Source organism: Haliaeetus albicilla, chromosome 11 (assembly GCF_947461875.1).
Source record: "Haliaeetus albicilla chromosome 11, bHalAlb1.1, whole genome shotgun sequence".
Taxonomy (NCBI): domain Eukaryota; kingdom Metazoa; phylum Chordata; class Aves; order Accipitriformes; family Accipitridae; genus Haliaeetus; species Haliaeetus albicilla.
Window position 1 is genome coordinate 15,172,782 of NC_091493.1, and position 24,916 is coordinate 15,197,697.

At 38.1% G+C, this 24,916-nt stretch overlaps 1 protein-coding gene across 48 annotated transcripts in view; it reads left to right on the plus strand.

Annotated features, from left to right (window-relative positions):
- Positions 1 to 24,916, plus strand: part of KCNMA1 (potassium calcium-activated channel subfamily M alpha 1) — a 528,098-nt gene that overhangs the window by 129,626 nt on the left and 373,556 nt on the right. For all 48 annotated transcript variants that reach the window (XM_069796228.1, XM_069796227.1, XM_069796226.1 and 45 more), the window contains one exon: positions 9,327 to 9,491. In XM_069796228.1, coding sequence (XP_069652329.1) covers positions 9,327 to 9,491 — 165 coding nt within the window. The remainder of the gene's footprint in view (positions 1 to 9,326; positions 9,492 to 24,916) is intronic.

Genomic DNA, 24,916 nt, shown 5'->3' on the forward strand with positions numbered 1-24,916 from the left:
ATGAAAGAAAGCATACTGTTTGCTAATAGATAAAAGCATCTTCTGTAATTGAGCAGGGTGGAGAAAAGTATGCAACTGAAAAGATACTGCCAAGTTTAATTTCACTGACAAAGCAGTTAGATACTTATTTTGTACCTTGTATTTGTATGTATCTTTTAGTGAAATAAACCTCCTACTTTTGGAACCTTTTAATTAACTATTTTAATGTTGAATATTCTTGGCAGAGAATATTTTTTCAGCAGTTTTCTTATTTCAGCTTCTACAACATAATTATTTTGTAAAAGCTACTGTCATAATTTAGATCATATAAATCATAAAAGATTTATTGGTAATGCTTCTCTTAAAATTAGGCAAAATCAAATGCGTTATTTTTCAATGTATTTTTCATTCTTTCACAGTAGTAAAAAAAAAATGCCAAGAGGTGATGACTGAAAAACTTGAATTGGAGTTGGGTATTACTTAACAAAAACAACAACAACAAAATTATAAGCAATCAGCTAAAGTACTTCCTGTAATTCAGATAAACAAGTTAGGCAATTTCCCCACTGTTTATTACTTTTTTCTCATTTATTAAGACCTTTTTCTCACATTCATGAAGCATTTGATACTTTTGGATTGCAATGAATCGTATAGCATCACAAAAATGAGCTAAGTATGAAGACAGTAAGTGAAGTGTGGTTTTTATTGCTTGTTACAAGTTTTTGTTGAATTACTGATACTTAAAATGTTTTATCATCTGTAACAGAAAGAAATTTCTCCCGGATTAATTAGTCAATATGATGTAGGTAATCTGGCAGTGTTTATTTCATGATGATGTCTGTATCAATTTTATTTTCAATGGTATGCTTTCTTTGATTTGCTTTCTGTTAGGTGGGAGGAAATAAAATGGGAGGATAACAGAAAATACACGTACCTTTCTACCCTTCTGTGTGCTTTTTCATTAAAGATCCCTTCACTTTCTATAGTTTTCATCAGCCCCATCTGGTATTGCTTCATATATTTTTTACAGTTTTAGTTTCCATCATATTTAAGGTTAGTGATCTGGCATGCCTACTCTAAAATTTTTTAAAATACATTTTGAAAGAATGATCTCATGCTTGAACCACAGAAAGGGCAGTTAAAGACTAATATTCTGTTTTACATAGTAATTGTCTAATTTGCCTAATATATATACTCCTACGGTATTATTGGGACCAAAGAATAATGACATGTCTCCTTTGATTTAAACTTAGTGTCCCTATTAATAAAATGAAATGCTTGTTTTGCCCTTTTGTCTGCTACTTTGTAATTGAACAGGGTCTTTAGGAAATATTTTAAGGTCATAATAATGTGGTCTTCATAAAGGAAATTAATAAGAAATGCTCTATTGACTATAGATAAGGAAAATAACTTTATGGCTGTGGGCTAGATGTTAGTTTGACAATTTGTGAAATATTTTCAGTGAAAAATCCTAAGCTGTACATCACTGAGTTGTCCTGTTTTTATTAATTTATGTATTGCAGACAGTAAGTTAACTTGTTATGTACAAGTTCACTAGTTAGTTATTTCTATAAATGTGGTCTGATACACAATTAGAAGTAACAAAGGAAAACTTAAGGGTTTATTTTTATGAATAAATATAAATGAAATTATTCACACAAACTTCTGAATTTATAGTCAAAGCTTATGTATTGTTATAAACAGTTACTAACTTGAACCAAGAATCATAAGGGTTTTAAAAACCACCCCATTTGTCCATTTGAATGCATGTTAAGTTTGTAATGACTTTGTTTTTATTGCAGATTTTTAGTTGTGAGAATCACGCTCTCCTTCTGACAATCTCTTTCATTAAGTGCAATTTTTAAAAAATTGTTGTTGGATTCTCACATTGTGCAATCCTTCTATATTCCTCCCCTATTTACTCTTCTATAACTTCAGTGGGCACTGGTTTTATCATCTATTTTTACTTCCTGGCATCATTATTAAGACTCTGCTTTTTCATTTCACTATAATGCCTGGAATTGTTCATTCTTTCCCTTTTACACTTCTGTCTTATATGTTTAATTGTCTTGTATAATTAGTCTAACAATCTTTACCAGTATGTTTTTAGTGTGTCTTACTTTATGATTCCCTACGCTATGCCTGCATTGTCTGCCATTTGTGTAATACTGAAACACTTAAAATCCTAAATATATTTATCTTTATAAGATCCCTATGCAACAGAAGTTACTGTTACTCTTGTTCTATATCTGTGGGATGAAGACATGAAGAGACTAGATAATGTGACTGAGGACTTCAAAAATTTGGTGGCAGAACAGAGACTTCAGCATGTCTCCCAATTCTTAGGCTAGTATGGAAATCACTCAGCCAGCTTTCCAGTTATTCAGAAATACTGCTTTCCACGAATGGAGGTGTTACATCATAACATCTCCATTAACATGTAGAAATTTTTAAACTTTGAACTGAGTCTTTTTGTATTTTCTTCAGATTTCAGATAATGTAGGTGTCTGCTGTTTCATGTTCTTAAGTGAGAACCATACCCAGGAACCTTTCATTTGACAGACTGTTATGCTGTTTGTGGGATCATGGCTGGAACACTGTATTTTACTAATCTAGTTTCCCTTTCCTCTCAGGTCAAGGTTTTAGAATTAATTCCTCTACTGCAGCAATTTTTGTCAGTCAAAACAATGACATGAAAAGGGGGTTTTATACAAGTAACCCATACCAGGAATATGAAGGGCACAGAAAAAAAAAGTCTTTCAGGGTTACTGAATGTACGCACAAGTGCAACAGAGAAGCTGGTCACTGGAAAAAGAGAAAATGTATTGGTCTTGGAACCTAGTCTCTTCACAGTGAAAGATTTTTTTTTTTTTTGTCCAGCACAGGAAGTAAGGTTCTAGTTGTAAGTAATGACTGGCAAGGAGCTTCTCAGAATTTCTGCAGGAATGTAGAAAGCAAAAACAATAGTTGTTTCACAGGAGTTTACCATCTCTTAAACTAATAAGAAAAGTTTTGGAATCTATTTTGGACTTAATTTTTCTTAACCTGCCAAATTTGCAAACACCAAATTACATAGCTTGTGAATATTTTATGAGAGAAAAATGCTTGGCTATCTCATCAGCCATGTTTTCCACTGATCATTCTGTTTCCTTTTACTCAGTGAGAGGAATAATGTTTTTCTGGGTATCAATAATTAATCCTTTGAAACTAGCCAAACCATAGCTGCAATATGGTAACTGACACCAATGTAACCTAATGTTGACTAAGACCTTAATATTGAAAGAAATGCAGTGGATAGGCCAGTTTATAGGGAGTATCTCTTAGCTCACATTTAGTTGGTTTAGCCTTTGCTTTCTCTTTCCTGTAAGACTGACTCTTTTCAAAGAGTTTTCTAAGTCTCCATACAGCTATTTATTTCTCACATTCCCATCTGCCCTCTTTATTAATATTTCAGTGAAATCCTGTGTTTGCTAAACAGAACAGGTGAACTGCTTCAGGTTTTTTTGTTTTGCTTGTTTGTAGCACTGGATGAACTGGTACTTAGTAACTATTAAGATGAAGACTACTGATGGTGACTGTATCTGTTGGAGAACATCTACTGTGGCAACATATTCAGGAGGTACCTGATGTCTTGACATACACTGTATGTTGCCCAGCTGCTGAGAATGCAGCATGATATTATGGTTTTATAAAAATTTAAGGCCTCTGTTCGGAGTTATCAAAATGGTGAGAAAATGTATCTACAGGCATGTAATTGAATTACTGATAGAAGTCTAATAACTTTAAACTCAGTGTTTTAGAGGTCTGCCTAACAGAAAGGAGAAATAGTCTTATATGCAAAATTATCCCTCTTCACGTAGCATCTGTTGGTGGCTTTGGGGAAGCAAATGAATGAAAAGGAAAGGAACATGAATGTGGATTTCCAGTGTATGGGAGTGGCCAGTATGAAAGTGTTGTTGATCTGATATAAAACATTTCTTAAAATGCAGGCTCTAGGAATGCAATGCTGTTAATTGAGGGCAGTTAATAGACATAAAATTGCAAGTTGCTGGCATCATTATCTAAAGCAGCACTTGCCTTCAAACCAGTTGCAACTGCCATTCTGGCATGCCCTTTCTTATCTCATGTTCTCTAGGATGGAATTCCAAGGCCGGTACTGGGCTTGCTCCATTGGTATTACTGTTTTTAAACATCTGCTTAAATTGAGTGTACTGCTTCCTCTTGTGTGATGTGGGCATGACTCGATGCCCTGTATTCTCATTACAGTTGATACTTCATGATTTTTGCATGCTATTCATACTAGTTCAATGTTAGATAAGCAGGGATATCAGAAGTCCTTTTCTTTGTTTCACCAGACTTTAACCCAGTTCTTCGCCCTCACATTACCTGCCTGTTTCCTCTGTTTTCTAACATATTTTAGCAAGAGACCAAGTTTTTTTTTCAGTACCATACTTCAGAGAGTGCTTACCAGGTTGTCCTCACAGTGTCCTGGTTTTTTAGGGCTTCTAAAAGGGCAAATTATTTTCAGATGACGTTTTAAGTTTTCATAAACATTTTCTGATTTTATTTTGTGCAGTCCTGGGTTGAATGGAGTGTCTGTGCATTAGTTCTATGTCTGTATGGATATTCTAGAGACAGGTAAAGTGAAGCAGGCAGGACTACATTTTCAAAACTGAAAACAGTTTTTGAGTGTCTTTTCCCTTTTTGAAGTCTGCTTTCTTAAGAGAATTGTGTTTAAGCATCCCAGCACTTGTGTAATCTACATCAATTTTTATTGTTGAAAGTATAAGACAAATCATTGAATTATCTGGTCCAGGTCCGTGTCAAACCATTGGTAGAACAGTGAATCCTGATTCCTGGATTCCTGTACACCCCTTCTCATTATGCATTCTGTTCCATTTTGTCATTAAGTTCAGGAAATACATATTTCACAAAATATTCTGCTTCTCACTTAATCTACCTGAATGTTCCTGTCATCAGGTAATTAAAATAATGAACACTTTGTGAAACAAAAGGTAAGCAGAGTGAATAAAGATAGTATTACTTTACTTGTAGATACTGAGCCTGTAAATAATTAAACAATTACCGTCACTGTCAGGTTATTTTTTTAAGCACCTTTTTCAGGTTGTGGTGTTGGTTACTCAATGCTTTGAGGTGAAGAAATAGCAATGGAACAGGACTATACAGTTAATAACAGGACTGCTTTGTACACAGTGTAAATGAAAGCAGCCTTTAAATCTCCTTTAGAGGTCTCTGCACAATTGTGTGATGACTTGGGAATAAACTTTTCTTAATACTTAACTGCCAATTAAGTAAGCTAAGAAGCTGGCCATGTAGATGAAAAATATAAAATATCCCAACTGAATACAAGTATTACATAACAGCAAGTAATCTCCATATTAATTATAGCTACAATAATGGCAAGAGTTAGTCGGTATGTAGCTGATCATGAGACTCTGCTCCAAATGATACTTGGCAGGGGATGATTATTTCACTTATATTTTTTTTAAGAAATAATATGGGTGGGAGATTTTAATAGAGGTGAAATAAGTGGTATAAATGCAGAAATACAGCCCTTCAAATGTATTACATACTTTAATACTTTAAGAGAATCAGATACTGAATAAGTCTGTCACATCTTACTGCTCTAGTCTACTGGCAACCAAAAGTCAGTACAGCAAAAAGAACTGTAGGGTATTAGAACCTTTTGAAAATATAAAATCTACCTTTCTCTTTCCATGAATTAAATTTCTTACTATTTTATTGAGTGTTAGGAAATTTCATTTTTATAATCTTATGAATAATCATGTCTTTAAAATTCAGTTTGATATATTGACAAAAACATTGGGGGTAAGGAAGGAGTATGTAAACAATAACAGAATTTTCCAACCTTAATACTTTCAAGTTCACTACCATGAAATGGACTTTTCCATTCAGCTCTTTTTGTTTAATGATCTGTAGTTCTGTGACTTTCTATACCAAAATCCGTAATTATGAATTTTTTTAGCAAGGTGTGCATCCCTGAGATTTCTCATCCCTGAGAAGGGCTGCTGGGTGGAAAAATCAAGAACGTCTGTGGCTTCATCCTCACTCTGCCGATGACTTCTCTGGTGACTGAGTTAGGCACTTAATCACCATCTCAGTTTCTTATCTGAGAGGAAGAGATAATTACACCATCTTTACTATGAAAACTACATTAATACTTTCATTCAGCATAAACTTGTACAGAGCATAAAAGACCACTGTGCTATGCATAGGAGGACCGTGCAGTAAAATCTGGTGTGTAGAGTTTACAATCTGAAAGACGAGCTGTAATAGGTACAAAGGGCAGACGAACTGGTGGGAAGAGAGAAGTAAATGGCACATGTAATCTGTAGGAGGTCAGTAGCTGTGAGGGCGGTGCGGGGCTGGGGGGTTCCCAAGGGCCAGGGGATGCCCAGGCCAGCAGGGCCGGGCCTGGCAGCCGGGGCCTTGTCCCACCACCCCAGCCAGGGAGCGGGGCAGGCGGGGGCAGCCCCCCAGCCCTGGGCATCAGCATCTCTTTGGGGGCAGGCCGGGGCCAGCCTGGGATGTCAGCCTGTGGGTGAGGGTAAGGATCTGGCCTGGTGAGGGGAACGAGCTGTGGGCTGGCGGGGCTGGTGGGGCCTGGCTCAGCGAGGCCCATGGCTGGGTAGGACAGGGCTGTGGGGAGCTGCTGGCCCTGGGCTGGGCTGAAATGGCGCCCTGGGCCACAGGCAGGGTGGGGGGGACCCTGGGGAAGAGTCAGGGCCAGTGAGGCCTCTGACTGCCCCCAGGGCCTTAGAGATGTGTCTAGGATGCCTAAACCTCAATATTTTGTTTTATTACAATGTCTGGTACGTACAGCCACATCATCCACTCAAAAAAACCCCAACAAAAAAACCCAAAAGAAGCTAGGTTTCTCTTTCCTGGTTTATAATCAAAACACTGATGGTGGTCAAGACATTTCTTTGGGACTGTTCTATATGGCTTGGTGATGATATGGGTCAGAAATTGTCCCTAGCCAAGCGTTACTCTCCTGGAAATGCCTTGCGCTGTACCATACATCACTGTCCTAAGCAGTGAGCTCATTTCTGTAGGTTGTGCTCTGTGTGTGTGCAATGCAGTATACCTCTTTCTTGCCCAGTGCAAAACATCTGATTCACTGTATCCAAATTTGTCAGGGAATGACGTCCTGTTATGCAAATACAAAGTAGCTTTTATCTTTTCTCTGGTTATTTGCTTAGGAAGTACTGAATTACTGTTGTAACTCCAAATAATTCGGTACTATCAATATAGCCACATCATGCACTGTGCTATAATTGCTGGTAAGAAGGCAGAGCCCGCATTTCAGGAGGGAGACTAACAGGGAACAATCTGATTAGCTAATTGAGTTGTAATACTGAGATTCTCTAAAAACAACTGTTGGTCTCCATATTACATTTTTAGTGTTGCTCTACTGTCCTTTGCTGACAGATTCAGTGCAACAGCCTTACTAGTTCAGTACTGCTCTCAGGAAGTGCCATTACCTTTATGTCCAGCTGTGTCCTCAAGACCATCTCACAGCTATGCATTTTGACTGTTGTAGTGTAATATTCCTACTGTAGTAATAATCAGTGAACCAGCGTCAAACATCTTTGCTTGTGTAACGGATATCCCAAAGGGGATTAATGGCAATTGATTTCCTGCTTAGTGGCCTACAGGCAAGTTATCTATAAACGAGATCTTTAAAGGTATTGGTCTGTGCAGAGTGCTTGAAGCACTAATGTAGATCTTTGGGTGCAGTTCAAGTGCTCAGTACTTGCCTCAGCACTGAATTTTGCTGCTTCCCTGTCCTGGTTTCAGCTGGGATAGAGTTGATTGTCTTCCTAGTAGCTGGTGCAGTGCTATGTTTTGAGTTCAGTATGTGAAGAATGTTGATAACACTGATGTTTTCAGTTGTTGCTCAGTAGTGTTTAGACTAGAGTCAAGGATTTTTCAGCTTCTCATGCCCAGCCAGCGAGAAAGCTGGAGGGGCACAAGAAGTTGGGAGGGGACACAGCCAGGACAGCTGACCCAAACTGGCCAACGGGGTATTCCGTACCATGTGACGTCATGCCCAGTATATAAACTGGGGGGAGTTGGCCTGGGGGGAGTCACTGCTCGGGAACTAACTGGGCATTGTTTGGCGAGTGGTGAGCAATTGCACTGCGCATCATTTGTACATTCCAATCCTTTTATTATTACTGCTGTCATTTTATTAGTGTTATCATGATCATTATTAGTTTCTTCTTTTCTGTTCTATTAAACCGTTCTTATCTCAACCCACGAGTTTTACTTCTTTTCCTGAATTTCTCCCCCATCCCACTGGGTGGGGGTAGGGGGAGTGAGTTGAGCAGCTGTGTGGTGCTTAGCTATTGGCTGGGGTTAAGCCATGACACTCCCCTATGCTTGTTTAGGATAACTTTCCAAGTATTCAGGAAGTCATTAGTATTATGCTGTTACCAAAGGCATGCTCATGGCACAGTCTGATTCTTTGCATATGATGTGTTTTAAACGCTATACAATCCTGGCTGGCTTTTCCTATCATTTCCCTGGATTTTTGTGCAGCATCCATGACTGTAACACACAGCAGGCAGCCACAGAGCACAACATCCTTACTGCAGCATCTGTGAGAGACCGATATGAATTCCAATGCATGTGACTCATCAGTCAGCTTAGTGCAGCTGAGGGTCCTCTTTAATTTCTAGCTCTCCATTCTATGAGAGCCATTTACTGACAGAAGAATTCCTGTGATATATTAAAAACTTTTATTGAAACACTGGTTCACTGATAGCATGGCAGCTCCCTGCAGATTCTTTATGGTATATTTTGTTCCCCTCACACTTGATAATTATTGTCTTGTTACATCATGCTTCTCAGTGAAGGTTTACTCAAAATCAATTCTAGTGATAGTAAATTAAAATTGTACATAAATTATGTTCACAGCTAGTACATGTTGTTTTGAATTAATACATCAAAAGGTCCTTCAGGCATGTCTGACAAACTCATTTGTATGTAGCTCTATAATTGCATACATAGCTCTTGGCAATTATGCTGCGTATAGGGAAGGAACATATAGCATATCTGATGCCAAATATATGTTTTTAAGATGTAATGTCAAGGAGAGTATTATTATCTAGTTGTTAGTCTGGTACGTCATAGAACATTTCTATTTCTATTATTTCTGAAGAGATATGGCCAAGTAGGTGCTTAATTTCATCTAGCCCAAATCCGGGAAGACTGATTTGCTTTTTTCGTAGCCACAACCATACGCTGACTTCCACTGTCAAGTTGCTAAACATTGACTAACCCAAATACTTACTTTGCAGGAGGCCCAGAAGATCAATGGTGGTGGAGATACACAGGTAGATGGGGCCTGCAAACCAACAGATGAAAAAGAGGAGAATGTGGCAGCAGAAGTGGGATGGATGACCTCCGTGAAGGACTGGGCAGGAGTCATGATATCTGCCCAGACGTTAACTGGCAGAGTACTTGTAAGTTTTCTATGATTTTCTGTATTCTTATTTTAAAGAACTTTTTTTTTTAACAAACACTGTGTCCCAGCATTAGCATTCCCACTGCAAAAGAGAAGCAGAGACAGAAAGAAAAACTGACTTCCAGCCCACCCCTCAGCCTATTTCAATATTCTGGCACCGTGATTTTCAACTATGCTACAAACACTGAGTTTAGTAATTTCATATTACGTGGTAAAACTATAGGCCTATTTTGTCTGGAAGTAAAATTGTGCTAGCAAAAATGGAAGCCAACTTGGAAAATAAGCACAGTGTTACAAATGTAGATAGTGGTCAGGACTGTAAAGCAAAGTCAAGTTTGAATTGGCCATGCAGTGGGATTTGTGATACTTTCAACAGTCTGATAAAGATTTTTAGTTTTCTTGATCTTTTTCCTTATTAACTTAGGAAATCTTTCAAACATGTGAACAGTTATGAATCAAATAGAGCTACAAATCAGATATTGATAATATGTGGTTTAAAGTTCCACTGAAAAAGCTTTGTAGTTTTCACTGTATTTGAATGTGATTATTTTAAAGCTTTGTCAAAGCATACTTAATTGCCAAGGGTTTTCTGTGGAGTTCACTGCAGTAAAAGGTATCTCCTGTGTGATTTTGATTAGTTTCCTTGTTAGAATTCATGTACTTATAAACTAACAGCTAAAGTGATTTAAATCCCATTTAAAAATTTTGAGAATCCCAGTGAGACTGTGGAACTAGTTTGGGTTAAACTGAAAACAGAATTTGTGTCCTTGATTGCTTACTTTAGTGTCCTGGTTTCAGCTGGGATGTAGTTAACTGTCTTCCTAGTAGCTGGTACAGTGCTATGTTTTGAGTTCAGTATGTGAAGAATGTTGATAACACTGATGTTTTCAGTTGTTGCTCAGTAGTGTTTAGACTACAGTCAAGGATTTTTCAGCTTCTCATGCCCAGCCAGGGCACCTGACCCAAACTGGCCAACAGTGTATTCCATACCATGTGACATCCCATCTAGTTTAGGAACTGGGAAGTGGGGGCGGGAGGGATTCGCCGCTTGGGGGACTGGCTGGGTGTCGGTCGGAGGGTGGTGAGCAATTGCCCTGCGCATCATTTGTACATTCCGATCCTTTTATTACTACTGTTGTCATTTTATTAGTGTTATCATTATCATTGTTAGTCTCTTCTTTTCTGTTCTATTAAATCGTTCTTATCTCAACCCAGGAGTTTTACTTCTTTTCCTGATTTTCTCCCCCATCCCACTGGATGGGGGGGAGTGAGTGAGCGGCTGCGTGGTGCTTAGTTGCTGGCTGGGGTTAAACCACGACATTTAGTTAAGAGATATTTTACTGTGAGTCAGTTCTGGTCTACAGAGTAATTATTTGGGTGGGGGGAGGGAAGGAAAAGACAAGAAACTGCACTTCCCAATCAAGTCTTTCACAGAGAAAAGTTGAAGTGGCTCAGTTGCTACTGCCTTGTTTAGTTCTGCAATAATATTATTTTGATTATTTTTTCTTAAAAAGACCTTCTGTCCATTTGCTTATGTTAAATGCTGACTTTTTATCAGTAGCTTGAAAACATGTTCCATTGCTGCTTTTAGCACTACATGTCTTCTATGTGAAACTGTCTTAAGAAAAGTGGCATGTTGATCTTTTGCATGTTTTCCTGACACCTTCAGCATTAAAAATGACAAACTTAGAGCCATACTTCTTGTTCCAATTTAAGTATCAAGGCTGGAAATCACCCAAAACCAGAGTCCTATGCTACTAGCTATGCAATCAGAAATTGGCCTGAGGTATATGTGAGCACAAACACAAATAAACAATCAAGACCAAAACCTAAAATATAGAACACATTTTACTCTGTATTTTTATTCAAGATACTGGGAGAACTTATTCAATTCCATTTGATGACTTTATTTCTTTAGGGGTATTTTTTTTGTACTTGCAGTTTACCATTGCATCTTATAAGGGACTAGTTTATTTCCAGAGTTTTTTGTAGACAGCTGGCTGTCATGAAAGGGAGTGGTTTGGACCACTCAAAGAATCACTTCCAACGGTGTTAGCAAAAGAAAAATTATTTAATAGGAATTTAAGTAAAAGCGCAACTTCACAGAATTTGATGGCAAAGTTCACTCTATAACTTAATATATGGATGAAATGCACGTGGGAAAATTGAGTTAGAATCAGACTAAAATTAGGTATACAGAGACTGAAAATGCAGTAAGTTAAAAAAGAGAAATATATAATGAAAAATTGAGTTAGAATTGATTTCTGGTGATTCGTACAGAGATGGGGAATGTAAAAAGAGTAAGGGAGACCCTCCCATTGAGTCACGAGGTTCAGAGAAGACCCTCTTGCTTTCTAAACTCCTGTTGTAGTCTAGGTGCGGCTGGATCGACTCCTAGTCCCAGACTTGGTCAACGGTTTATATCTAAGGGATTATAAGTATAATAACAGCCTGAGATTCATTCATAGTTGAATAAAGTTCATGACAGTAATTTAAATGTAGATTTGAAAAGCAGTAACTTGTAATATACTTGCTATAGAATATTCACGTTAGTACACACACACATGCATAAAGGCACTAAGAGATATACATATAAGCAAGTAAAAGAGGTATACCTGTTAAAAATTCCCCTCGAGTTCAGTGAAAATATCCACATTGAATGCTTCGGCATCTTTCTCAACGGGCAAAGCGTTGAGCCTCAAGGAACAGAGAGTATCAGCCCAGGTCCTGTTGGCTTTTGGCGACAGACCTCCAATCTTCACAAACAGAAAAGTCTGTGAGCTGTGAGAGGCTTCCTGCTCAGAGGGAGATGCTGGTCACAGCCCACTGTGGTCCAGGAGAGCTCAAAGGTTCTCAACTTAGTACCGCTCTTTATAGGTTCGGGAGGTGATTGACTTCAGTCATCAACAAATTACTGGGATTCCAGCTGCGCTGGTACCATTTCACATCAGTCATGATTCAGATGACGAATATTCTGGGGCTGTTGGAGAATGACTTAAGATTCAGATAGGGGATGCTCTAAAGTTGTCAGGAGAGGGCTGGGATGTCTCAAGGTTTGTATGAGAGAAATAGTTTTCTCTACTTTTGGTGTTTTTTTTTTTTTGTTGTCACCAGACAGCAGGATTCCTTGAGACAGTCTGCATGTCTCCCTGCCTTAGCCGTGTAAGAGTCACTGGTATGGTCAAGGGATGCTTAATCCACCCAACTCATTACACTTATGCTAAGGCCTAGTGAGACTCCCTGAGTTCGTAGATCAGCCCAGAGAGGGGGAAAGAAATGCACCACCACAGTGGCCAACATCATTGGGTCAGATTATTTCTGAGAGTATATTTATATTCTTGTCGAGGTATAACAGCAGGTATTGCATGCATCTGGGCTCATCAATGTAACTAACCATCTGAGAAATAAGTAGCAATGTATGGAGTCTGTTAGTTAATTTTGTTCAGTTTAGAAAACAAGATGCATTTATTTTAACATAGCACTCATCAGTTTCAGGATTTGAATTGATAGGATGTAATTTCTGGAGGACCATTTCCAGTATGAACATTGACTGTTTATTTAAATTTTACTTTATGGTTATATTTGCTAAAGGTTAACTGCTTCAATGAATATTTGTGCTAGAGAGAATATTCACGTTATTTGTAGATATAGGATGTAGCTAAGTCAAGTCAGTATTTTTATCAAAGTATATTGTTTGAAAATATTATGGCTTACTCGTGAATTCCTACTAACCTAACACAGCCTGTTCCTGCCAGCTATTATATTTCTGAATCAAAGTGTGGAATTACTTTTCTTTTTTTGCTTGAAGAAGAACTGGTGGCTTTACAGTGTTATGAAATCAAAATTGTATGAGATATCTTCAGCTAAAGAAATTATAGTACATTTTTATATGGTGAGAGTTTAAATTAAAATCAATCTTATACATCCAATGTTTACAAAAAAGTTTTAAAGGTGGTCCACTGAAAATGGACATGGGAAAAGAGTTATAACTGATTTTTAGTTCAGCATGATCACCTGAAGGCTGTTGTGTAACTGCTGCCTGGGTTTATTTGACAAGTGAAGGAGACAAGTTAGCAAAGTGTTCAACACACATCAGTGTCTTATTTGTGTTTTCTGCTCATAGAAAAAACTCTCATCATTATTCTTACCTGGACAGTCATTTTCTCCAAAGAGAATCTTACTGGAATGTCAAGTGCTGTTTGTGGAGCCAAAACTGAATGTTTTTTGGACCTCTATCTACTGGAGTCTGTCACCATATCTTTGACATGTCTGGTCTAGCTTTTATTTCTTCCTCAGTAACCTTACAAAATAACTGCCTAATTTATCAGATCAGTTTGTCTAGGTGCTTTGTGAGTGTTGGAACAAATATTTATATAGTGGCTGCTCCTATAATTGCGTCTTAAATATTTAAACTTCATGGCTACCCACAGGTGAATAAAATAAAGGCCAACAGTATGGAAAATACAAGACAATTTATTTTTAAAAGTCACAGCTTCACATCACTGTAGTTGTAGTACAAAATCAGACATTTACATCAACATTGGAACATTTGCCCAATTCTCTTGTGAAATCAAACATTTCTGTTTAGACAATAGATACAAATCAGTAGGCAACCTTTAAGACGCAAACCAGAAGGCTGCCTTCATCATTGTAGCTGTAGAACTAGTTGAAAACAATTTTATTTTTTTTAGTTTGAACATTATTTTGGAAAAAAAATTTTCCAAGTCATGCATTTCAGTGCATCTACTGGAAAGTAAGAGGTGTTTCTTGTTATTCATTATCTGGGTCATTGGAGACAGTTAGTGAAATGATTTAATCCATTCCTGAGAAACACAGTGGCTCTGAAATCTTTGAAAGAGATGATTCCCGTCCACACTAGTTTTCTTAAAAATGTTTAATTCATTGGTAGTTGTGGGGGAGGGAAGAGCTCTGTAATCTAAATAAAAGAAAAAAAAAAACAAAACCAAAAACCACCCCCCCCCAAAAAAACATATTCTTAGTCTCCTCCCCTCCCATTCCATTGGTAAAAGAGGAATAATTACTTTTAAAGACTAAACAAAGAGAGGGGAAATTAAAACCTTCTCAAACTTTGAAATATTTTGCTTTTGACTCCAATTAAATGTTCTGTTTCAAATAAAAATAAATAACCTTAAGTATGTGAAAATTTCGTAAAACCTATTTGTGATGGATGTCTGGGCCTGCCAGCAGTGTTTGCTGTGAGTTGTGGAAAAAAACAGGCTTGTCATTTAAATTTTGGCAGTATTTTTTAAGTGTATGTGTTAGAGCTAACTACATGAAGCTAGAGATATGCGTATTGTGCAAATTAATCTCTGTATACAGAAAAACTTTCACACATCCTCTATGGAAGTGATTCTGAACACTGGCAGAATTAACTGTCTCCCTGGCACAAAAGCTTGTCATACTGGTGCTCTTATGTAAAACCCAGTTTTGTTTGTACCTACTCTTTCTTCTTTTGGAGCACAGAAGAATTGGTGCCGCCAGTTTCATGCATTGCTCCACAGAAGTGGTCAATTATGTCTGGTTCTTCAATACAAAATGTTTGCCTTGTGTCATTTCTTGCTATGCTTCAACCGCATCATGTGAATACCTGAAAGCAGGTTTATTGGAAAGGATAGTGTCTCAAATATATCCTGTTAATATCTCCACTTGTAACCCTTAGCTCTTGGTTACATGAGGTAGGAGTTGCCCCCGTTCCCTGCTCCTCAGAGTGTTTTTGTATGAATTCCAGCAGAGAACCATCAGAAAACAGATTTCTGTTCTTTCAATCTCTAGGAGTAGCTTTCATTTTGTTAAAAAGATAATTTTTTTTGGGGGGGGGGGGGGGGGGAAGCATGACAAACAAGAATGGGAAATTTACTTGCTAAGTAATTAAACCATCAAGTTTTCAAAGCAGTTGACCATCACTTGTTTTATCATTATGTCAACTGAGTGTCTCATAGCACGTAGTTCTTGTCTGTTAATGACAGCAAGTTTAGACGGAATAGACATAAAAGTGGCATGTACGTGGGATTGTGCTAATATTGCAGTTGATTCCGTAGTTTATGTGAATATTGTACACATAAAGTACTGAAACAGAACTAGAGATTCTTACTGCTTTAGGAGCTAAATTCTACACTTGACATTTCAGAAGTCGTTTATGCACAAAGCAATATTCTCACTACCCAGTTTCATCTGAAGGACAGGCTTTGGAGGAAGATATTTGCAGAGGGTGATCCAGAATGTCCTTCAGTTAGAAACCTTTTTTGTTTTCTGAAGTAGTCCAGAAAACTGAGCTGGCTAGGCATGCTGTCTACAGTTGTGCGGTCGGAATATCCTTTTCTCCTCATTCTTTACCTTTTAAAAGCACAACTGGAACTTAATGTTCTTTGTGGCACAACCTTTGAAAATGTGACTTTTGCTTTTAAATAATGTAGATAAGAATTTTACATATTATTTAAAAATGTGTCAATGTTAAATTGCATAAGCACATGATTTAAGAATGTGCTGATCGAACCCATGCAGTTCTGTTTGCAGTTGATATTGAGTGACAAAAATACAAATAACAATAAAAGGTAACAGTTTACTTAAAATCTGTTCTGGGAAATACTGATTTACTTTGAAGTGCTATGTAATGCTGTAGATGATGGAAGTATCAGATAAATATTCCTGAGGTGGGTTTCTCAAAGAAGAGTCAGACACATTCATAATTAATCTGAAGAAGCAGGAAATTAAAGGTGTTTATGAACTGATTTTGCTTCCTGAAATTAATTTTTTTAATCATTTGAGTAAGAAGAAAAAGACTTCCTTAATTAGGTGAAGTGTTTGATATACAAGAGAAAGTCATATGTGTATTGTTGAAGTTACCACAGTTCAATCTAGGGAATGACTGAATGTGGACTCTCCTTTAAACTGACAAAGAAAGAAAAATTACTGTTTCAATTGCAAACCCAGGAGATCAAATGGTGGAGCAAATTGTTGTTTGTTTCATTTTTAACATGTGACCTGTAAGCGCATAGCAGATAGATGAGCTTTACTTAGCTTGTGCTAAGCGCCATGTGGTGGTTTTGCCTATTGCTTTGACTCTCGCAGTACCTAAAAGCAAGTCAGTCAGAAACAGGCAAAATTGTGCTAAAATTGAGTGTATAAGGCTTTGCTTTTTAATCACTGCATGATGAAAATGTCCTTTAGATTGGCAGCATTGAAAGAAAGAAAAGAAGACAAGCCCTGGGCGGCTGAGGGTGGGGCAGCGTGGGGACAGCAATTAGTGGCAGTAGTATAATAATTAAGTTGTTGTGGTGGGTTGACCCTGGCTGGATGCCAGGTGCCCACCAAAGCCATTCTATCACTCCCCCTCCTCAGCTGGACAGGGGAGAGAAAATATAACAAAGAGCTTGTGGGTCAAGATAAGGACAGGAGAGATCACTCACCAATTACTGTCATGGGCAAAACAGACTCAGCTTGGGGAAAATTAACTCAATTTATTATCAATCAACCAGAGCAGGGTAATAAGAAATAAAACCAAATCTCAGAACACCTTCCCTCCACCCCTCCCTTCTTCCTGGGCACAACTTCACTCCCGTATTCTCTACCAGCCCCCACCCCCCAGCGGCACAGGGGGACGGGGAATGGGGGTTACGGTCAGTTCATCACATGTTATTTTCTGCCGCGTCATCCTCCTCAGGGGGAGGACTCATCACACTCTTCCCCTGCTCCAGCGTGGGGTCCCACCCACAGGAGACAGTCCTCCGCAAACTTCTCCAACGTGGGTCCTTCCCACGGGCTGCAGTTCTTCATGAACTGCTCCAGCATGGGTCCTTTCCACGGCGTGCAGTCCTTCAGGAGCACACTGCTCCAGCGCAGGTCCCCCACGGGGTCACAAGTTCTGCCAGAAAACCTGCTCCGTGGGCTCCTCTCTCCACAGATCCGCAGGTCCTGCCAGGAGCCTGCTCCAGCGCGGGGTTCCCACGGGGTCACAGCCTCCTTCGGGAACCCACCTGCTCTGGCGTGGGGTCCTCCCTGGGCTGCAGGTGGATATCTGCTCCACCGTGGACCTCCATGGGCTGCTGGGGGACAGCCTGCCTCACCAGGGTCTTCCCTACGGGCTGCAGGGGAATCTCTGCTCTGGTGCCTGGAGCATGTCCTCCCCCTCCTCCTTCACTGACCTGGGGGTCTGCAGGGTTGTTTCTCTTCCATGTTCTCACTCCTCTCTCTGGCTGCTGTTTTCTGTCCATCCCAACAACTTTTTTTCCTTCTTAAAAATGTTATCCCAGAGGCGTTACCACTATGGCTGATTGGCTCGGTCTTGGCCGGCGGTGGGTCCGTCTTAGAGCCAGCTGGTATTGGCTCTCTCGAACACAGGGGAAGCTTCCAGCAGCTTCTTATAGAAGCCACCCCTGTAACCCCCCACCCACTACCAAAATCTTGCCACACAAAGCCAATACATTCCAAGCATCTCCTCCCCCTAGGAGGCTGCTTTTTTAATGTTCTTAATATTTACTAACTACGTTTAAAAACCTAAAGATGAGGAAGTCGTATATGAAAGTACTTTCTTAAATTAAAAAGTGAGTCTATACTTTTAAAACAAAATATTAATTTTCTGTAATGTAGTTTGGTTGGAATGTATAATTGTTGCTACATTCTCTTCATCTATCCTAAAAATCCAGCAGTCATTCTTTTTTCCCAGCTCTGACTGTCCTACATGTTCAAAGGTTGAAAAATGCAAGTCTCAAATGTTTTGACAAGATAGAACAAAGTTTTGAGCTTAGTAATAAATCTTGGAACTCTGCTTGGCAGAGGGGCTCATTCTGCAAGGTCAACACATTTCTGAGAAATTGGTGTCAAAACTTGAAAACTTGATTAAAAGTCTGAATGAAAGACCATCTGGTGAATAGAGAGTGCACTAAATGTTTGCTATGGAAAGTTTTAGACCCTAGACTGGACTTCTGAAGAACTGTTAAAAATACTAGAAGGCCTCACTGCTCATTGAGGGAAAGATGAGTGGCATCTTTCTGTGACTATAACAGGTTTTCTAATTTGTTTATAATGATCACAGTTTGATTATAAATATATGTGGTACTGAAATGCAACTAATTTGTAATACTCTTGCTCAAGCAAACATTCTTAAGTGTAAGTCAGTTATTTTACTTAGATAAGACATAGGTTTTGTCCATAAATATGTTATAAAGAGATTAATTAAAAATTGTAACATGTAAGAGTACCCTAAAAATACATAAAGCAATGGAATTAAATGTATTGGTGGCTGGTTGCTTTTTTTGTTGTTGGTTATTTGGGGTTTTTTTTAAGTTTGTATTCAGATGAATTGCTTGAGAGCTGGTGGAGTGTTTTGAAAAAATACAAGTAAGGAAAACCAGTAGATTTTTAAATATATAAGTAATTATAGTAGATTTTCCTGGAAAAAATGTAAGTATGCTATATACTGCTTGAGGTTTTTTTCAGGGTATTTTCACACCTTACTCTCTGCTCTTGCTGTAATTTTTTTTTTTTTTTCTGAAGGAGAAGACTCAAATTCTTTTAACATTGAGGGGGAACCCCCCCCCCCCCCCCTTGCAATAAGTTACAGTTGCCTAGCAGCCAAAGTGAATTTTAGCAGCACAGAAATTGTGTGGGGTTTCTCCCTACTTCCAAAGGCACTAACAGTTCTCTCATGAGTTTAATGAGACTAGGTGCTCAAAGGATAATTTGGTATCCCTGACAGATACAAATTTGGAGGAGGGCGGGTACATTTGATACACATACAGATTTTTTGACAGTGTTGTTGACAATATCAGCTATTATACTAGATTTGCAAATCAGGAAGAGAAACCTTGAGCAACCCTGAGTATGCAACATCTGACAATTTGAATATGGAGTTTAACAAGCTTTCTCAAGGATAAACAAAGCTCTTGTAAATTTTGGTCTTTCTTTTTCTATCCATTGTGGGACCCTCTCATCTTGAAGACATCTTGCAACCAATCTTCTTGTGGAATTAACATACAGTTTTTTTCTGAGCACTTCTAATATTCTTAGGATGCAGTTAAACTCACTAGGACTTAATTTAGAATAAACTGTATTAATTGACTTGACAATAGAAATTGAATGCATTCTTCAGTGATTTAGTCTTTCATACTCAAGCCTTTTACAAATCCAAACCTGACGTTAGTTTTTCAGCAGTGAAGGATGTGCATTTTTGGATAACCAGATTTGTTTTGCAGTCTATTTATTATGACATTACAATTTTTCTTAGATAGTTAAGGAAAGTTTGGCATGACGTATAAACTCCCCTAGTTAGGCAAAAATAACTAGTGCCCTATTTTCCCTTGTATTGTGCTCTAGATTTCTGAACTAGAGGAGAAGGGGGAAGCCTTCTCAGCCTCCAGGTCTGACTGCACAGGCAGGAACCACAGGATATTCCATGTCCTCAGTGGTTTGGTTTTTTGTTTGTTTTGTTTGTTTTTGTTTTAATATGTTCATTGAACCAAGACCCATATCAAGACTTGTTTTCATAAGCAAGTAAAATAGTTCACTGAAGCAAAATTGGTGTTTCTCAGGATGTGATTGAAAGATTTCAAAAGATACACTGAAGTTTCAGTACAAGGTTTACTGTCATCCTGTTTCAGGAGAGCAAGCATACTTTTTTTTTTCTACGCAGTACTGAATCCACTTCCAATTCCTAGCATAAAAATGAGATTTTACCTGAATGTTTGGGACTGCTAAACTTTTCAGGGAAGTTATAATGATTTTAAGTTATCTAATCACATTAACCATTAATTTGCCTTTCTACATGTCCCTAAGGATGACAGAACAATAAGTAGCTGTTAATAAATTAAGTATACAACTGCCTTTTAAGGCAGATGACTATTTTTATTTTATGGATGAAGAAAGTAAAACACAAAGGAGCTGATGACCTCAAAGTGTAGAAATTAGTAGCACAGTCATACCCATGGCACCAAATATGTGGCAGATGAACTTCAGTGTGTGTAAAAGTAGGGCAAAGTATCAAGGGGAAAAAAATCTAAACCACACTTACATGATTCTGGAGCCAGAACTGGTAGATACAGCTGAGGAAAGATTTTGGCATTATCATGGATAGTTCTCTCAAATAACTGACTCTGGGTATAGTCAGGAACAAGAGAGATGACATAATTTTACTACTTAAAAAAATCTTTATATACTCCCATCTTGAGTCCTGTGTGAAGTCCTTAATTTTATATCTTAAAAGTGACAGAATAAAGGACAGAGAAAGGCAACAAAAGCAATAAGGATGCAAAACAGCTGCCTTACAAGGTAAAAATTGCTGGGAGTTCTCAGTTTGGAGAAATGGCTCGTGTGGGATATGGTCAGCATTCACAAAGGAAGTTGGTGGACAATTTATGCCAAACTGTTATTAACCAGATGCTAAAAACAAGGGTGAGTTATGAAAGTTGTTAGACATCAACTTAAGAGCAATTTTTTTAAAAGTGGTTTTTTTATATGAAGATCAGTGAACTTCTGAATTTATTTTTGTTTTCTTCTGTAAAGGGAGACTGTGTAGACAGTGTCAACAGGTTCAAAAAATAGATTGGACAAACAGGCAGCAAACAGCTATTACAGAGAATGGGAAGGGGTAATCTTCCAACATACCTATTCCAAAGACTGTATGAGTGGAACAGACTACAGAAAGTTACTATTCTTTTCTGTTCTTCTTAAAAAGCATCTCTCATTAACACAGTCAGAGATTTGTCTCTGTGCTAGAGAGACAACTGAACTGCTCTGGGGAGCATATTTTATGGCTTGCAGTCATACCTTCTGATCACTAGATCAAAATTTTACTCACTCTTCATCTTTAGATTAATAGAGTAGAAAAAGGAGACATTTATCTAGTCAAAAGGGAGTGATGGGGAAGCATGTTACCTTTAATACATAATCATTCAAATATTCATCAATCTTGTTTATTTAACAGTATGTGTATTTCTGAATCTGTGTGTAGCAGATTATTTGGGGTTTTGGGTTTTTTTTAGGTCTTCTGAGGTGCAAAGAGTTCTGTATGCGTTTTAGATTATATACTATTACATCTGTATAAAATTTCCCCTTTCCTCACCCTGGTCAACAAATAAGAGAAATGTCATAAGGACTAAAGGGCATAGTCTTATCAAGTTAGGGCATTTGTATAAAGATAGTACACAAAGCTGCTGAGAATGTACCTTTCAGTGTGTTAGTGTCACTGTTCAGATCTGTTGATCGCAATTGTTCACAGATTAGAATCTACTTGCCAATGTTTGTTACTTACCTACTGTTCATAGGGTATAGTTTGGATTCTGCTCCTCTCTATTGAGAAGTGGACTTTGTTTAGTTATTTTTAATCTTTTATAGGCCTTAGCGGCACATAAATGGATCCAAGAGATGTGTTCTAGATTGCTTTAATCTCCTGTGACAATGATGTGGGCTATTTCCAGGGTTTCCGTAAGAATAGGAACAATGCTTCTCCATTTGAGTTCATGAGGTACTGAATGATAATGGAATAGAGTAGGAAGTGTTGAGTAAGTCTTGCTGGTTTCTGTGGTAACTGCAGCTAGTTTAAGTTCTGTTTATGCCTTTTTTTTTCCCCTGAATATTTATTTATTATTGACAATACCAAGTATTGTTTTGCAGGGTTTTTGCTTTGGATCAAAGGGTGGGCTTCTGTCCACAGTCCTGTGGGAGAGTTCTAAGTTCTTTTAGTGTACATGTTTCTTTGTCGTTGGACTATTCAATTCTGCAATGTAGCTGTAGCATTTCTGCTTATCACTGCACCTTTAAGATAGCTACCTTACATTTTGTGAAACTGCTGTAATTTCAGTGGGTCTTGTCTCTTAAAAAAAACCAAAACACCCCCCCCCCCCCCAACAAACCAAAAACCAATTAGTGGTTAAACTAAAATAATAAAAATAAGAACATGCTAATAACTCAGTATGAGACGTTATCTAGGACCAAGAAGTTACTTTATTATCAGCTATGACGTTGTAATATGGGAAGAAAGGTGGCTGACTTTAAGTCTTTCTCCATCAGCTTGCTTTTAGTGTTAACATGCCAATCTTAAACTTTCTTTTCTGTTAAGTCTCCCATGAACTGTATGGCTAATCAAACATAAATAGTATTTTTTCTCCTCAATTTTACCAGTTATAAATAATGCTGTGTGAAGATGGGGTAGGTGAGCATAAAGTAGATGTACATGCTATCATAAGAGTGACCTGAACCATACTGAGAACTGGACTTGACTGGACTTAAAACTTTACATTTGAATTGTTAGCTCAGAAAGTGGAGAAATAGAAAATTAAGTGTATACATCGCACATACAATTCATAAATGTTTATCTTAATTGAAATTGATAATTTTTAAAAGCTGCCTTTTTGTAAGCCAGATCTCAGTGTAGTCTAATCTACTCCATTTCTGTGGTGTTTCAGTGAGCTTATAGCTGCTGCCATGGCAGTTACCTACTGTAAAGTTATCTTCAGAAACTTTCTGCTGTGCTGCAGTGACTTCTGTGACCTCTGGATAGATGGCCACGGTTGTAGAATCTATTCTGATATAAAGCATGCAACTTTTCCTACAGTGGGAATAAATATACCTTGCTAACATCTTTGACATCTACCACTTCCTTTTTTTTTCTAAATTAAGGTATCTGTGGTATTCTATCATTAAAATGAAGAAGAGCAAACACATTTAAAAATCATGTTGTGTGTAGTTTTGAATAGTATGATTATTTGAAGAATGTCAAGAACATGGTTAGTATTCAGACAGTTATAGCAAAACTGGCTTAGGGTAACTACTGTTGCAGAGGGTGACTTCTGTTATACAAGTCTTTATTGTTGAAAAATATTTGTAAGACCATCCCTTTGTTAATGTCAAACATAAGTTAGGAAAAGTCCTTGCTACTTCTTTCTTAGATATAGCTAGAAGGAAAGTACATAAATACAGAAGTGTTCCTTCTGATAACGCCGTGTTGCATCCTCATGATAAGAGTGTGGTGCAGAGGAGATTTACCTTCCACCTGTGGGCCACTGACAGTAGTCAGATATCGAACAAAAGATATGGACACAACTGTTGCAAATGAAGCATATTTGCAAAGCTCAGCAGAGGAGATGGGTGGCTTCCCCTTAAGGCACCATTCCCATGCAAAGGGCTGCTCTGATGATGCAGTTGGTAATATTGTTTGTTTAATATTTTTCTCTTTGCATTTAGTGTATTTGATAAAATTGTGCCTGCAATCAAAACACCAATGTGATAATGCATATTTTTAAAGGTAATTCTGTGTACATTTTTATGCAGCTCTGCTATCAATGATTTGTTCTCAGGTGTGAGGTAAATGGAACAAACTGCTAAGCTCATGGTTAAAAAAAAATAATTAAAAATCTCCCTTTTAGTGTTTAGCAAAAAGTAATAGTTAATTTCCATACAAAATATTGTCTATCAAAATCAGTTTCCCTTTGCTTCTTAAATATTCAGTGGGTTTTTTTAAAAACTGTTGTTTGATAGTTACTTGAATATGTACAAGTTTCCTGAGAAATGTTCTCAGCATATTCTACTTGACTTCACTAGTTTTACGTGACTCCTTAAATGTGCACTGCTTTAGCACTGGAGGTTCCTCTCTCTAGTAATTAATGCTTTGTTTCAGCTTCAAATGCTGCAGCAGAGACACCTTCACAGCCTACCACTAACGCTGCTGAAAGTCCTGCTTTTCCTGGGAAGTCTAATGTCTGTCCTGTGGCTGGAAAAACAGTATGCCATTCAGTCAGAATCAGTTAAAATGGTGGCTACTGACGTGCAGGAGTCACAAGCCTAATTTGGCGTATTCCCTAGATAATATATTTATATTTTTTTTTAACGGTTCTCCCTGTTGGTGAGGTGTGGAAGGCTTGGTTCAATCTGAAGTAATAGTACACAACGTACTTGACTTTCTGAGAAGGGAGCAGGAAAACTAATGGTAGAAACTAGGACGAAGAAGTTGTGAGTTCAGAGTAAAAACTGGGGAATGTTAACTGCCCGTTCCATGTGTTTCACCTAGAAGCTGAAAGCTCTCGGTGTCTTCTAGAAGTCTCCACTAAAATGGCATGAGTTTAAGGGGGAAATTTGCATGTCTGCTCTGACTGGTCCTGCTCCCCCCTTCGTAGTAAGAGAGTCTTCATACTGCAGACACTTCCCTTCATGTCAGGATGAGGATAGGAGAAACGTTTGAGTAGAGAAGGTGGGAGAAAAGGAAAGAGCTATTAATAGTTTCTCAAAAGGGGAAGGGACGGGACTTTTCAGAAGTTTGAAGCAGTCCTGCTGCTTCTTTCAGTCTTGTAAAGATTGCTTCTGTTCAGCGTAGCTAGGATAGATGGGTGAAAAGGCAATTTCTGCAATGTAATTCCATGCCTGTTAATGAACTACAGAACCACTGACTGTGGTCATGGAGAGGGGCTCACAAAA